This window comes from Pezoporus occidentalis, unplaced genomic scaffold (assembly GCF_034315485.1).
Source record: "Pezoporus occidentalis ecotype Australia unplaced genomic scaffold, CSIRO_AGI_Poc_V1 ctg562, whole genome shotgun sequence".
Lineage (NCBI taxonomy): Eukaryota > Metazoa > Chordata > Aves > Psittaciformes > Psittacidae > Pezoporus > Pezoporus occidentalis.
In genome coordinates, this window is record NW_026915902.1 from 1 (window position 1) to 16,158 (window position 16,158).

At 50.1% G+C, this 16,158-nt stretch overlaps 1 protein-coding gene across 1 annotated transcript in view; it reads left to right on the forward strand.

Moving 5' to 3' along the window:
* Nucleotides 1-20: 20 nt before the first annotated feature.
* Nucleotides 21-16,158, forward strand: part of LOC134173894 (store-operated calcium entry regulator STIMATE-like) — a 37,596-nt gene continuing 21,458 nt past the window's right edge. Inside the window, exons 1-3 of the mRNA XM_062638363.1 lie at nt 21-211; nt 14,420-14,468; nt 15,588-15,683. Coding sequence (XP_062494347.1) covers nt 106-211; nt 14,420-14,468; nt 15,588-15,683 — 251 coding nt within the window. The 5' untranslated portion in view covers nt 21-105. The remainder of the gene's footprint in view (nt 212-14,419; nt 14,469-15,587; nt 15,684-16,158) is intronic.

Sequence of the window (16,158 nt, forward strand, 5' to 3'; positions counted from 1 at the left end):
GGGCCGGGGGGCGGTGGCTGCTCGGGGGCCGCCTTTGTGCGCGCCGGGGCCGCTTCGTCCCGCTCTGCTCCAGCCCGTCCCGCAGCTCCGCACCCCGCTCCGTCCATGGCCCCGCGCCCCGCTCACGGCTGCGGCAGTGGCGCTCTGCTGGGGCGCTTCGGGGTGCTGCTGCAGGCGCTGCTGGCCCTCTGCGCCTTCAGCACCCTCATGCGTGAGTACCGGGGGTGCCTCTCGGCCAGCGCTGCCAGGTGGCTGGGGACCCGTTTCCTTATAAACGCCAAGGTCTGCGTTGTCTGTGCTGGGGTTTAAAGCGGAGTGCGGGAGCTTGTTCGCGGCGCCGAGCAGGCGGTTAGGGCGACAGATGCTGCTGCTGCTGCTTAAAACTCTTGTTTCCAGCCTTAAGCTGATGGTAATGAAGCACCGCGAAGTTGCGGCTGTAATCTGTTCAAATCGGCTCCGCTTGCATGAGCGATTGCTCAGTCGCTCAGAAGATTTTAATGAAGTGTGAAAGCTAATGGGGTAACGTGGGGATTTACAAGGCAGAAGCAAAAGTATATCCCAGGGTGGGTGCTGGATGCAGCGTTGCCTGATTAGAGCCGTAGTGGCCCGACTTGATGTGGTGGTTAACTTTGCTTTAACTGTGAAGTCTGGGGGCTGAAAGGCTGGGGAAGGAGGTTACTGGGGTATGTGGTTGCTGTGGAGGGGTGGTAGGAGCAATAAGAAGGTGGGGAGCCCTGAAACCTGAGAAGGACCTGGGAAACCTGACTGGTGTGTGCTGCAGCTGCGTTTTCCTCAGAGCAACGTGGTGCTTCTCTTTAGGGTTAAGTGGTTTAGCAAAAGCTGGATAACGTGCCAGAACCCGGTCTGTTTTCCTTGTTTAAAACCCTGTGGTGACGGTGAACTAAAACTTCCAAGTTTCCTGGCTCAGTAGCTGCACGTTTTGAGGTTCATTTGCCCCTTTCTGCCTTCTGGAAACCGCTTCCAAAGTGCTGCGGTTAACGCCAAGCTGCGAGGGGATTCTGCAGCAAGTTCTTCCTGTGATAGCTGATAGCACTGCTTGTGTTTCACCAAGTAGTGACAGTAAGGACTAGTTGTGAGTGCCTGTTCGCCTTAGTGATGTGCACATGTGGGTTAATTGTCCCATAAACTCCACGGGGTGTCTGGTAAAAGCAAGGACATCAGTTCATCATATCAAAGTACTCCTGTGGATGAAGGCTGTGTAACCCCTGCTTAGCAAATCATCAACCCTGAGCTAACCTCCCCCTGGTGCAGGGGCTGATATTTCCTTGCACATCAACCGCCTCATGCTTAATGAGGAGAAACTGAGAGCTGATCCTGTTGTGGTTTCGTTGTGAATCAGCTCAATGTCTGAAGCTGTGACCAAAACTGCTGGCTGGGCCCCCAAAAGCAGATGTGTTTGCAGCCCTGGGATCTCAACCGCAGCACCTCCTCTGGCTGCAGCTGAGCTGGTGGTCCCTTATTCACCCCAACTGCCTCTTACCTGTGCCCTGTTTGCTCCCCATGTTTGGAGGGTTTCTCAGGTCTGCTGGTGGGGCTGTTCGTGTGCAGGCTTCTGACCCACACTGCTTGTAGCAGGCTTACCAATGACTTTACATTAGACCCTAACTTAAGAAGCAGCTTTTGGGTTATTCGTGTGGCCTGTCTGGATGGGGGCCTCTTGAGCTGGTGGTGATGTGTGTCCAGACTCATAGATACCTGGGAGCCTTGACTGCATCTCCATCAGTCCATCATCAAGCCAGGCAGCCCCAGCTGAAACAGAAGCTGGGACACTGCTGTTACTGGAGTCAGTGTCAGCCCTTCTTGGGTACTTCTTCCTTCAGTACTGTGACATCCCTGGGGGTGGATTTCTGCTGTTTGTATGTCACTTCTGCTTTAATGGGGTGTTGCAGGCCAGCTTGCTTGGTGTTACAGGTCAGTGCGTGGAAATTCAGTTCCCATCTGAACCCAAGCCAATGCTTTTTGCTCTCCTGCTTTGAAGTACCAGCTCAGCTGGAGGAGCACCTGAATTTGAATAGTTAATGTTTCCAAACTGTGCAGGTGTGGTTCAGAGCACTCGATGTTTTCACATCTCCAGGAACTCCAGCTCAGAGTAACACGATGCTCTGCAAAGTTTTGCATGTGGGTGTGCTCAGGATGTGCTCCCAGAGTGCACGTGCAGAACGTGGCTCCCAAGTGTGGCCCATTGCAGGAAGGGTAAGATTATATGTTTTTGTTGGAAGAGTTTGTGTCCTTGTAGTTCTGTCTCTTGAGGCTGTGGAAAGAGTCTCTGCTGCCAAGCTGGCAGGAGAACCCAGCGAAGGAGGAAGTTAGTGTTGCATGAGCGTCTGAATGGGATGACTGGTGTGGTTGCTCCCGTTGCTGTGGGATACATGAAATGCGCTGTGAACAGTAAATGATGCCCAGCCTTGGCAGGGGGTCAGGAAAGCTGCTTAGTGTGGTTATCTTAGCTGTCAACTACCATAAGCAATAGTGATGGCGGAGTTCATTTGAGCCTGCAAACACTCTTGCTTTTCCAGCAAGAAGCCTGTAGCCAGGCCCAGTTCCGGTACATCCTGGGGCTTGCTGTGGTTGCAGCTTTACCCCATTTGGTAACCAAATGACAATGAGGTGTTGCCCTTCCCGTGTGCCTGTGGTGGCTTTGGAGGCGCTTTGGCTGTAAGGATGCTTGCAAGAGCCGAGACACAAGCACTAGAAAGAAGAGGCAGTGAAGCCAAGCAGGGGTGTGTGTGTGTGTGGCAATCCAGTTTCCTCTGCAAGAAGTAGCCCTTAGGGAGGTCAGGACTTGGAGGAGTGTGGATAATTGTGCAATCCCATCTGAAGTCATTCGTAATGCTTTGCCTTGATGCTCACTCGTGTAAGTGGAGAAGGCACGTTGCAGCCATCTCTGCTGCAGATGCCGGGTGTGAGTTGGGGCTTGAGTCCCTGTAGGTGCTGCTATTTAGACCTTTTGAAGCAGATTTGGGGAGTGAAAGGATCTTTTTCCTCCATTGTGAATGGAAAAAGCTTTCCTTTGAGCTGGTAAACTTGTTTTCTGCCCCACCACAAAGGACATGTGTAAGAATATTTATTGCTCTCCCAGCTTCCTCTTTCTGAAACTGTCCTGGCAGCTCTGAGCTGAATGAGGCTTAGCAGCACTTGTGCTGCAGGTGTCAGAATAGACTTGGGTCTTAAAGAGAGTTCATACTGCCAGGCAAGGAGAGCTGTGTTGGACTGGTCTGCATATCTCTCTCTGCACAGTGAAACCTGGTTTTCAGCTTGACATTGGAAGAGGTCTTGATCCTGCCTAATGTGGCAGCAGTGTCCCTTTATCTCCTCTTGCACATCGCTGCTGGATGCATTCTTCTTGCTCATCTTGCCTTGAGTTCAGTTGGAGAAAGCAGAGCTGTTTGTGGCACGGACCCTGGTGATGGAGCCGCTTTGTTAGCACCTTGGTGGTGTGATGCACACTGGTCCAAGCAGCTTGTCCTGAGGCAGGACCACAGAACAGGAGTTTGCCAGATTGACTGTAAAAGAAGCTGTGGCTCTTGGCTGTAGGAAACTGCTGGTAAAGAGCATAGGAAGTATCCCTTGCTCTATGGTGTGTGCTTTCCTGGTCTCTGTGGACTTACCAGCTGGCCTTGCAGTGCATTTTCCACCAGGGTGGTGGGATTGGTTAGTGAAAATGGGAAGCAGCATCCTAATGTATGGAAGGGTCTGAACTTTGAGAGGGACTAGTAGAGGCCCAAGTAGTCATCCTCACCTGACAAATCAAGCTTAAGCAACCTGTTGTGGCTTTTTAGTAGGCCATGTAGTGTTAGGAGAAAGGGTGATGGTTTAAAACTAAAGGAGGGCAGATTCAGACTGGATATAGGGAAGAAATATTTTGCAGTGATGTGATGAGACACTGGCACAGGTAGCTCGGAGAGGTGGTGGGTGCCCCATCCCTGGAAATATTGAAGGTCAGGTTGGATGAGGCTCTGAGCAAACTGATCTAGTTGGAGATGTCCCTGCTTGCTGCAGGGTGCTTGCACTAGATGAGCTTTGAAGGTCCCTTCCAACACAAACCTGTCTATGGTCCTGCCCCAGTGCTAAGTTCAGGCTTGTCGCTGTATGTAGTTTGAATTGCTGCTCTGTTTCTGTGCTTCAGAATTACCCTGAGTGCTTTCTGGGTCGGGTTTTGACTTTTGCACTGAAAATCTCTCTTAAGGTTGGGTGGAGTGTGAGTGCGTGTCAGGGAAGTGAAGAAACGAACTGTAGAGCAGTTGATCTGTTCAGGCTTCCAGTCTGTTTCTAAAGTCACTTTAAAGGGACGTGAAAGCACTGTACCGTGCCCAAGACAGGCTCTGCTGACTCTGCTTCCTCTCACACAACCGTGGAGCTGTGTTTGGTTTTGATTGTTCACACACACATATGTATTTAAATGGCAGCTTCTCCACGGCAGATGCTTGCCCTCTAGGGGAAAACAAAGCCACAAAGTTTAACTGTGTCTCCGGAGGTGCTCTGTGGACTGCAGTAGGTTTGTGGGTTACCCTTTACACGTAGGTTTGTGGGTTAAGCAGGAAGCTACGTGTGGCAGGGCTCTCAAGAGGTTCTTCTGCTGCAGTGCATCTGAAAACCAGCTGGAAAGCATGCGGTGTGCATTGTAAGCTGGAAGGGCTGTGCAGCTCTTGGTGTGCTCCATTGAGCCACGTGCAGCTCTTGGTGTGCTCCATTGAGCCACGTGCAGCTCTTGGTGTGCTCCATTGAGCCACGTGCAGCTCCTGGTGTGCTCCATTGAGCCACGTGCAGCTCTTGGTGTGCTCCATTGAGCCACGTGCAGCTCTTGATGTGCTCCATTGTGCAGCTCCATTGAGCCACGTGCAGCCCTTGGTGTGCTCCATTGAGCCACGTGCAGCTCCTGGTGTGCTCCATTGAGCCACGTGCAGCTCCTGGTGTGCTCCATTGAGCCACGTGCAGCTCTGTGATGCCATGTGCAGCTCTTGGTGTGCTCAGCCTTGATGTGCTTGCATTGAGCCACGTGCAGCTCCATTGAGCCACGTGCAGCTCTTGATGTGCTCCATTGAGCCACGTGCAGCTCTTGGTGTGCTCCATTGAGCCACGTGCAGCTCCTGGTGTGCTCCATTGAGCCACGTGCAGCTCTTGGTGTGCTCCATTGAGCCACGTGCAGCTCTTGGTGTGCTCCATTGAGCCACGTGCAGCTCCTGGTGTGCTCCATTGAGCCACGTGCAGCTCTTGGTGTGCTCCATTGAGCCACGTGCAGCTCTTGGTGTGCTCCATTGAGCCCCGTGCAGCTCTTGGTGTGCTCCATTGAGCCACGTGCAGCTCCTGGTGTGCTCCATTGAGCCACGTGCAGCTCCTGGTGTGCTCCATTGAGCCACGTGCAGCTCCTGGTGTGCTCCATTGAGCCACGTGCAGCTCCTGGTGTGCTCCATTGAGCCACGTGCAGCTCCTGGTGTGCTCCATTGAGCCACGTGCAGCTCTTGGTGTGCTCCATTGAGCCACGTGCAGCTCCTGGTGTGCTCCATTGAGCCACGTGCAGCTCTTGGTGTGCTCCATTGAGCCACGTGCAGCTCCTGATGTGCTCCATTGAGCCACGTGCAGCTCCTGGTGTGCTCCATTGAGCCACGTGCAGCTCCTGGTGTGCTCCATTGAGCCACGTGCAGCTCCTGATGTGCTCCATTGAGCCACGTGCAGCTCTTGGTGTGCTCCATTGAGCCACGTGCAGCTCCTGGTGTGCTCCATTGAGCCACGTGCAGCTCTTGGTGTGCTCCATTGAGCCCCGTGCAGCTCCTGGTGTGCTCCATTGAGCCACGTGCAGCTCTTGGTGTGCTCCACTGAGCCACGTGCAGCTCTTGGTGTGCTCCATTGAGCCACGTGCAGCTTTCGATGCAGCTGTTGCATTTCAGCTCTTGATGATGTTGACCTCTTCTTGGAAGTCTCCTTTTGAGCAGCAAAAGCTGCCCTGAGGCTCCTGGTGGTTTCTGAAGGAACAAGTGGATGGGGTGAGCTGAGAAATGAGCTGGGGAGCTAGAACTGCCTGAGGAGTTTTCCATCACCCAAGGGCTGCCAAGCACCTTGCTGAATCCATCTGCAGCCCGTGGTGAGCAGGTGATATTATAAGTGCTTTTTAACCCTGTACAAGAAACTTTGCAGGGAAATGAGTCCTCTGTGATTGAGATGGAGCAATTAGAGCTTTAAGGAGGAGGCTGTTAAACTTCCAGCTGGTTTTTAACAGCATTTGTGAGAAAACTGCAGGGCAGACTTTAATGGTAACTGTCAGCCCAGTTGCATCACTTCGTGCTTCAGTCTTGGCTCTTACGGTGTTAAAATAAAACGTTTCTTGTCTAAACCCTGTTTTTCAAGGCACTGACTCAAAACGATGCTTTACCTGGATAGAGGATACTGCTTCCCCAGGGCAGAGTTAAATAAAACGCTCTACATTTGAGCTGCAGCCCAGCTCCAATCCAGGTCCTTACAAGTGTTACTGTGTCATCAAATATATGCCTTGTTCTCAATATGCAAAGCATGGCTGATGTTTATGATCCCGAAGCTGTGGTTTGTGACCCCCTGGCATTTGGCTGTAAGGATAACAGGAAAAATCCACATTGAAAACAGACACACGGGGTGGAGCTTAAGGCTGAGAACCAAACCAAAGTACTGTATGGCCTTCATTTGGGCAGTTAGGGTTTCCACAGGGAGCAGTGTTCCAGCTGAGGCTCTTAATACATCTCTACAGGGGGGACGATGGGGGAGTGGTGCCGCTTCGTGAGTTCCAGAGCTAACCCTAACCCTAGACCTGCAGATGACTCTAGATGGTCTGGGTGATCTTAAGGTCCTTTCCAACCCCAAGGATTCTATGACTCTGGATCTGTGTGGGGAGTAGGAACATATGGGCTAAAAAGAAAGGGGAGGGGAGATCAGCTGTTAGCTGAGGTCTCAGGGAGGAAAGATACTGAAGTATTTCTTGTGGCCCCCCTACGTCAGCCTCACTGTGCAGCACCCTGCAGGGTTTTGCACAGAGCTGTTGCTCCAGCAGGCAGTTCTGAACACTCAAACGTGGTCCATGTATGCTCCTCTAACAAACTTTCTAGTCCACAATAAAACCCCTCTTCTTACCTAAAAGATGCTGTAGAACAGCTCAGCAACAGCTGAGTATCTTCAGCAGGAGCTAGCTCAGTCTATATACTTCCCTGCTGCCTCATTTCTTGCAGAGCCAGAGATAACCCAGAACGCATCATCTATTCCTATTACTTCCCTAAAGTATCCCCTCTTCCAGGTCTGCTAGGTTCCTGAAGCCTTGCTACGAGGGTGTTTGGGGATGAAGGACTAAACACGAGTGCAGACTGGAGGACGTTAAGTCAGTAGCGTAAGTCTCCTTAAACCACCGGTAGGACTTTCTCTGCTCCCTGAACTGATGGAGGGTGAGTGCTTTGAGCCTCTGCACACACTGACCTCACAAGCAGCACGTTGGCTGCTCTCTGCAAGCACCGGCTGCTGCTGCCTCCTGTTGTGGCTGGGTTTGAGCTGCCTGAGTAGCTGCATGCTCAGGCTAAGAATAGTGCAGACCCCAGGGTTTTGGTCTCTGTTCCCTGCCTGGGGCTTGGAAAAAGCCTGTGAAAGGGTGTGTCCTTCAAAATAGGTGGAAATTGTGTTATTGGAGACTGTACAGCCTATAAATAACATGGAGGGTGGGCAGGGGAAGAGCTGCTGTGTCGTGCCTGGTACAGTAGCGCTGGGTCCTCTTCTGTAAAGGCCAGAAATAAAGTCCTCGTCCTCACCAGTGTGGTGGTGCTCCAGAGGTGGGCTTTACAGTAGGCAGTGTAGCCTTTCTCTTAAAAGCAGGCAACCAGTCCTGGACACTGCAGCCTTTGCTTTTGATGGACCGGAGTTAACATGTGTAAAACTCAGCACTCTCTCCAGTGCTTCTAATAGCAGGTTCCCCTTCATCCTCTGGGGCCTGTCCTGACTTTGTGAATCAAAGACTTGTTGAAGGACTCTCCCTTACAAAGCTCAAACTCTTGCATCCTTTGGTTGATTTCAGTAAGATTTATCAAGAGATGCTGATGATTAAAAAGGCCAATGTAGGTGTTTGCTAGTGCACAGCTAATTCTGCCTCAGTTAGGGGGTTTATTGCCAAGAGGCCCCTGTGCTGATGCGTTTGTCTGGCTGCAGTGTGGGGTCAGTGGGGGTGCAGGGAGGGTCTTGCATGCATGAGTGCTCCACCACAAGCGGGCTGAGGAGCAGCACAAGGGAATTGGGTGTTTGGTGCTGTTTTTGATTTGATTGTAATAGAGAATTTGTTTGAAAGCAGAAGCAGACTGTGGGACTGCGTTGCTGCAGACTCGGCTTATAGTGGATATAATTAAATGTGTATGTCACTATATATAACTAGTTTTATATGTATATGTGAGATATATATTTACATACATAATGTAACTCCCCTATAATTACCTTAGTAGTGGGAGCACTTCTCTTGCTGCAACTTCTTACTGCATCAGGAAACACCATAATAAATGTCTACCTGTTATTACTCTGAAAAAAAAACAAGAGAGAATGGCTGTCAGGGAGCTTTTATCTTCTAGTTTTCTGACGATTTACAGATCTATAATGAAAACCTCTCCTCCCAAACTTGCTTCTTTACATTTCACAGGTTCTCATTTACATGTCCAGCTTCCACCCAGCCTGGTGGCCCTGAGGGGATTTCAAGTGTGTAAGGCCTTTATCCTCTTTGACTGAAAAGGAAGGGCTTGGCACTGTTGTTTCCTGCCCTGCCCTTTCTCACTCATAGGCAGGGTATGTCTCTCATTGTCACTCATCCTCCTTCCCTTTCAGTTTCCCTTCACAGCTTTTTATCTGCAGTAACCAGAGCCAAGTAGGGGAAGAGTGGTCGCTTATGAGGACAGCAACTCCAGAAGGCAGACTGGCATCTCTCTGGTGCTTGGCTCCTGTTTAATGAGATAGATATGGGACCCCTTCTTCTGACTCCTCTAGGAGCATCTTCTTCCCACCTACCCAGCCTTTCCTCGGGATGCTTTGGACCGTGTGGCAAGTCTAGATGGTCACACAGCACCTCACCTCCCTGCTGCATCAGGGCTGTGTGCCTTGGAGCAGCCTCTGTGCTTCAGGTTGGGACTTCATGATGCTTTTGTTGATCTTGAGCACTGTCTTTGAAGCCTTTCTGAAGGCAATGCGCTTCTACAGTGTAAGCTGGTTTACTGTTGGCATCCACCTCTTTTACTGTAAATTGAAATTTAAATGGAATCACTTGGAATTAAATTAGAATGGGCTCAGTGCAGGTTTGGGTCCTGCAGGAAGAACCTGGACAAGCACTCTCAACTCTCCTCCATTCAGCAGCTTGTATTTCCATGGTGCTGGCTGTAGCATCCTGCTCTGTTACAAGGGCCCTCAGCCACGAACATGAGGTCTTCATCTTTATTTCACCCAGCATCTCCCATCAACCTGTGACATCTCTGCAGCAGCAGTACCACCACTGGGTGGTTTTGTGCTGTCAGACATAGAACTCCTGAATTTGCTACTCTTCAGAACAAATAGCTTTGCCCTGCTAAAAGGGGCAGCTCAGTAGGCACTGACACCAGCTAGGATTCACCTTAAACATGGTGCAAACACCCAGGCTTTACACCACCAGTAGCACTGTGAGTTGAGGCTGATTTCTCGAGCTTCCCCACTTGAACTCAATCCTGGAGCAATTGTTCCCAGCCTGTACTCAACTTTGCTGCTTTTAGACTTTACACATTTGTCTTGAAGCTTGCCTGTACCTCTGGTACACACTGGTGTTTTCTTTCCCTTGGAAAGATTGATGGGGAGGGAAAGGGATCTAAATGTTTATGTGGATTTGACTTGCTTAGTGTGTTACTGGGGCTGGTTTCTTGTTTAGTGTTAGTGATGTGAAGTCCTGTTTCGCAGTGATGATGTGAAAAGGCATGAAGTGAGATTGGGCTTTCTACAGAGGTGTGCAGTCACATTGCTTCCTTGCAAAAGCCAGCTTGCTTTACAAATGGACAAAGCTGAGGAGGGAAGCAGAGTTAGAATAGAATCATAGAATCAACTGGGTTGGAAAAGACCTTTAAGATCATCAAATCCAGCCTTTACCCCAGGCCTGCCAAGTCCACCACTAACCAACCCATGGCACTGCATGCCTCTCCATCCAAAATAATTGATACTGTGGCTGTAGCACTGTTAGGAGGACAAACTCCTGATAACTTCTGGTGTAGACCCAGGGCATGCTAGTCTCGTATTTAATCTAATGGGACGTCAGTTCTGTCCCGTCTTATGCAACCCTTTGTGCACTAAACTCAATTTGTAGTTGGGTGTAGGTGCTAGAACGTCAATATCCCATGTTTGTTTGCTTGATGCATGCATAAGATGCACAGCTTGGGGTGGACTGGTCTGGCTGAGCCATAGCAGCAAACCCACACCTACAGCTGGTGGAAAACCGAGTTGACCCCAGTGAGTAGAGACACGTTTTGAGAAGGGCAAAGGAGACTTCAGCCTTTCTCCAGCCTCAGCCAGCTGAGCTGTGCATGCCATGGTTTGGAAGGGAGCAGGGACACTGCAGTTGCTGCTCAGCCTGTTGCTCCAGAGCCCACGTTGCTCCCAAAGCACAGAAGCAGCAGTGCTGCTTCCAAGTGGACTTCATCAGCTCCTTGAGTGTTTAAAGACCTGGTGCTGTTTTTATATGGATTTAGCATCACCCCCTACCCTCTGGGTGACGGCTACCAAAGGACTCTGCTGCCTCTTCAAGCTCTGTTGATCTTGACTGGCTTCTGGTTCAATTTGGAGACAGCCTGCTGCAGCCCTGCACAGTAAATGCCCTATTAAGCAGTTAATTATTTCTCTGTAATACTAGCTTTTATCTTTAATACAACAGTTTTACTGTCTCTGATAATTACACAGTCTCGGATAACTCTTAAATCTAATGAGGCATGACAAGCTGTGTTCAACAAGGCAAGACACCATTAACTTCTTGCCTCTTACTTGTCATCTTATCGCACTGAATTACTGTATTTCTAGCCTGAGTGGCTGTGGATATGTAACGTGTCACTTCTCATTAAGAAAATACTGAGGATCAGCCCTGGTGCTCTCATGGTCAGGTTAGTGGTCAGCTTGGTGGCCTGCAGACTCCTCCAACTGCAGCATCATGTTCTTGGCAGCATGAGCTGAGCAAGACAGGTTCAATTTAGATACCTCTGGCTCCTCAAACAGCTAGATTGGTCCATGGGTCTCTTGTTTATGGGCGAGTGAAATGCAAGTGGCCTTTTGAAGGGCATCAGGGGTGATAGACCTTGTTTGTGTTGATGGAAATTACTGCTTCATCAGGGATTGTAGTGATAGGACAAGGGGTGATGGGTTGGAACTGAAACAGGGGAAGTTCAGGTTAGATATAAGGAAGAAGTTCTTTACTGTGAGGGTGGTGAGGTGCTGGCACAGGGTGCCCAGAGAAGTGGTGAATGCTCCATCCCTGGCAGTGTTCAAGGCCAGGTTGGACTTGGGCAACATGGTCTGGTGTGAGGGGTGTCCCTGCCCATGGCAGGGGGGTGGAACTGAATGATCTTAAGGTCCTTTCCAACCCAAACCATTCTATGATCTTGTGCTGGGATTTAGCTGGATAAGGGAAACAATGTGGTTTTTCTGGACAGGGATAAGACACACACTGCTGCATCAGTGCCTGGTGTAACTTGACATGACCTCTGCTTCATTACTCAGTAATGTCAGTAATGAATCAGATCACTGGAGTGCTGGTTTTCTATGGGTTTGATAGTGTCACTGAAACCCCTCCATGTGCTTGATTGAAATCCTGGGCTCTGGGGATTGTCTTTTCATATATTGTGCTTTCACCCTGCCAGTAAGAGTAGCACGAAGTTGTACTTCTGGAATGTTGAGGCTCAGGCAGGGAAGTTCCTGCATCCTTCCAGGCTGGACCAGGAAGACCTTTCCCATTGGAATGAGCCCAGGCTGTCCTGTGGGGCAGATGTGCCCAAGTGCACCTGGGCTGAGCAGGTCAGTTAATTGCTGTCTAGATACAGAACAGCAAAGAGCCCTTTGTTTGGGATGTATCCATCCAGTGTGTTGGTGCTTTATCCCAGCCCTTACTGAGCCTGCTGCTGGCTCCACTTCTCGAGGTGGGTTTGCCTTCTGGTCTGTGTGTGAGTTGTGCCTTCAAAGCTGTGTATCTATCTCCCCACTGAGCAGAGGAGGAAAAGCCTTATTTCAGGTTATAACCCGAGTCACTCAGATTCCCTGTGGGTATTTTATGGGTTGCCCATGGGACTAGCTACTGTGGCGTGCCTGAATTAGATCAGTTCCCGGCTCTCAAAGGGCATTTTTTTACTTGGAAGTGATTTGCTTCTCTGCAGTTTAATTAACTGAAAGGCTAACGAGTAAGAAGAATGTGAATCTGCAAGAGGGCTGGATATCAAGTTGTGTTTAAAATTGTGCTGGCCTTAGCAGCAGTGTTAGTGATCTAAACTGGGCCGGAGGTGTTGCGTGTGCCCTGTTCCTCCCATGGGCAGTAAGGAAACTCCTGTCTATAGAAGTGCATCTCCTTACCCTGCTGGAGAGCAGAAAGAACATGCGGCTCTGATGTCCCTGCTTTTACCTGTGTCCCCGTCCTCATATCCACAAGATGCCCTGGGAAGTGTCCTCATGTGCCAAGAGCTGTCGGCAGTGAAAGGAGTCCCTTTGGCTGCACATCTGAAAGCAGTGGCAGGTTACATGGAGCTGGGTGGAGATGAAGAAAGAATAGCTGTGATGAAGTGGGATGGTGGGTGTGTGTTCTGGCTTCTGGTTGCTTTTAAAAGGAGCTACAGGGCTTCAAATTGTGAAGCCTTAGTTGTGATAAAACCTGATCATGTGTTTGGGCTCCTGTAGTCTGTGTCCTCTTCAGTACTCACTGCAGTGGTTCGCCTGGTTTTGGGCAGAGCTGGGCTGTGTAGCAGGATTTGGTGCCTGATGCTCACAATAGGTACTCCTGGGGTGGTTTCTCTAACGGGGTCGTGCATTGCATATTGATTCATACTCAAGTGTTCTGCTGCTTTCAGGCTCCTGGTTTCACTAGATGGCACCACCAAGCAGCAGCTCTGCTCTCATCCCCGTCAGGATGTTAAGAGAGAATGCACCGAATCGTTGTTTTTGACCATTTCCCTCCCAAACCATCACAGCTCCTTATTTTTAACTCTGGATCCCGTTCAAGCTGGCAATGTGTATGGGGACTGATTGTGACAGCTTTAACCTGCTGTCGGTGACAAGGAGAGTGATTCCAGCAGCAGAGGCAAGGATGGGGAGCTGCATCCTGTGTCCACCTGAGGTTTGGAGGCAGCGTAATGATGATGTCTGTAGCTCTAGATGTAGCTGTTGGCAACCTTACCACAATGCAAGACAGTGCCACTGAATGCCCTTTACTTCTGGGGTATCACTCCTAGCTGGAGTGATAGCAAACCAGTCAAAAATGACTTCTGCATGAGATATGGAACTTAGTATTTTCCATTAGCAGCTCCTGTTTGTGCATGTAAAAACTGGTTGAGCCCAAGGAGAGCATCAGAGCTCTGTGTCAAATTAACTAGGACCTTCTGAGATGCTTCTGCAATGCCCAGTTCATGGAGAGCTTGGGAGGCAGAATCCCAGAATGATTTGTGTTGGAATGGACCTGCAAAGCTTATCTAGTCCAATCCTCCTGCAATGAGCAGGGGCATCTTCAACTAGACCACGTTTCTCAAAGCCATGTCCAACCTTGACTTTTCAAGGAAGGAAGAGTTGCATCCATTATCTTAGGGCATGTTTTTGGTGGTACTGAAGCCATGTGTCTAAGACCACTGCTCCACAGTGGTAGCCAGTGGGCATGCAAAATACCGTGTAATGAGATAAGGTTTTAATCCTAGCTGGCATGGAGCCATGTCAGCTCACAGGGGGTTTGGGATTGGCATTGGTACCTTCATGCTGGAGATGAGTGCAGGGTGCTGCATCCTTCAAGGTCCTCTGGTCCTGTTATCTGCAAGAGGAGATGGCTTTATTGCCCTGCTGTGACCCAAAAGCTTAGTGAACTCATGGGCTGTAACCATTTCAGTGTCGGTACCATCATTTGTTTGCCTGGAAGAATTTAGGGCTGGTAGACGGTGATGATCCCTCCCTAGCTTCCCTTGGGTTGCTTCCCATGGCACGAGCATGCTGCTGCTGAAGGATGCCGGAATCAAACACCTACCTCCCAAACACCTCTACTGTGCCTCCTGCTGACCTGTGGGTCAGTTGGGAGCCAAGTGCTCGGATTTGCTCGGCTTTACACTGGGGAATACTGAGGGTGCTCCAGAGTTCTTTGACTGCTTTTGCCTTGAAGGTTGGCACAGCCTGCACTTGTGCATCGGTTCAGCTCTGCTGGTTGATGTAACCTCTCTCATTCTCTTTGCAGTAAAACGATTTAAGGAACCAAAGGCAGAGAGGCGTCCCTGGAGGATATGGTGAGACTTCAATTTGGGGTTGATTAGACCATGTATATGTAATACTACTTTCTCTTGTACTGACAACCTTCTAGGCCCTCTGAATATCATAGAATCCCAGAGTGGTTTGGGTTGGAAGGGACCTTGAAGCTTATTCAGTTCCAGCCACCTGCCATGGGCAGGGACCCCTTCCACTGGAGCAGCTTGCTCCAAGCCCCTGTGTCCAACCTGGCCTTGAACACTGCCAGGGATGGGGCAGCCACAGCTTCTCTGGGCACCCTGTGCCAGCGCCTCAGCACCCTCACAGGGAAGAGCTTCTGCCTTCTGTCTAACTTGAGCTTCACCTGTTTCTGTTTGAACCCATCACCCTTTGTCCTGTCACTGCAGTCCCTGATGAAGAGCCCCTCTCCAGCATCCTTGTGTGCCCCTTCAGACACTGGAAGCTGCTCTGAGATCTCCATGCAGCTTCTCCAGGCTGAACAGCCCCATTTAGTCATTAAAGGAAATGCTCTCCTTCCAAGGACACTTCAAGACAGTAGCTGGTGCTCCCTAGAAGTAAAATTCTCTGCCTGGCTCCTCTAGGAAAGCTTGGTTTTACTGTAGCTGATGGAACAGAGAGGGTTTGGTCCCCTCCAACCTGCTGGCACAGGAGCTGTCTCCCAGACAGGGCCAAGTCTTGTTCTTCAATTCAATAACCATTTTGGTGTCCCCTGACCCAGCTCAGGCATAGCTGGGTATTGCTACCTCTACAAAGGATCTCTGTCTATTGTAGGGTTTATGGGGTGTAGAGAGGTGGGCATATGGGGTGGGCTTGAAGTACAGTCAGGGCAGCTTGGCAGCATAGAGCTACCAGTCAGCATTAGTGAAGAAAAGCCTGTCAGTCTCCTCAGTTTGATTCTTCCTCTATAATAACTTGGGAATTCAACCTAATTCCCTGTGGATGGGTACAAACAGATGTAAGTTGCTGGCGTATTTATTTATATTCTTTTTCCTTACGTATTTGAAGTTGTCCAAACTGCCCCTTACCACCACGTACAGCTTCCTGGACATCAATGCATCTTGGAGGGAAGCAGATCCACACAGGGCCATTGCTCTGCTGCTGGTGCTCCAGGACACTGATCCTTTTGTCTTTCCCTCCAGGTTTTATGATACATCCAAGCAAGCAATAGGCTCCCTCTTCATCCACTTTGCCAACGTTTTTCTGTCGGATCTCACTGAAGAGGACCCTTGCTCTCTGTAAGTATATGAGGTGCTTGCATTCACACCCTGTATCTGGAAAAGGAAGAAGCGAGCCTGTTGGGAAATGTCATGCATGGTGGAAACTGATCTATTTGAAGGACTAAGTGGGGATAAACCGTCTTGAGCTTGTTTTCAGGGTATGGATTGTCTAATGGTCTTTGCAGTCTGATGGAGATGAAGCGATGCGGTCATGCTTTTGTGGTGATCGGAAGTGTCTGGAAATGTACTGGCAGAAAGCTGCAGTGAACAATGCAGTGTGGTCTTTGAACACAGCCAGCTTGTACCCAGGTATCCAGGAAGCCCCCAGCATCCTGGCCTGTATCAGCACCAGTGTGGCAGCAGGGCCAGGGCAGGGATTGTGCCCCTGCACTGGGCACTGGTGAGGCTGCACCTCGAATCCTGTGTTCAGCTCTGGGCCCCTCACTGCAAGAGAGACATTGAGGTGCTGGAGCGGGGCCAGAGAAGGGCAATG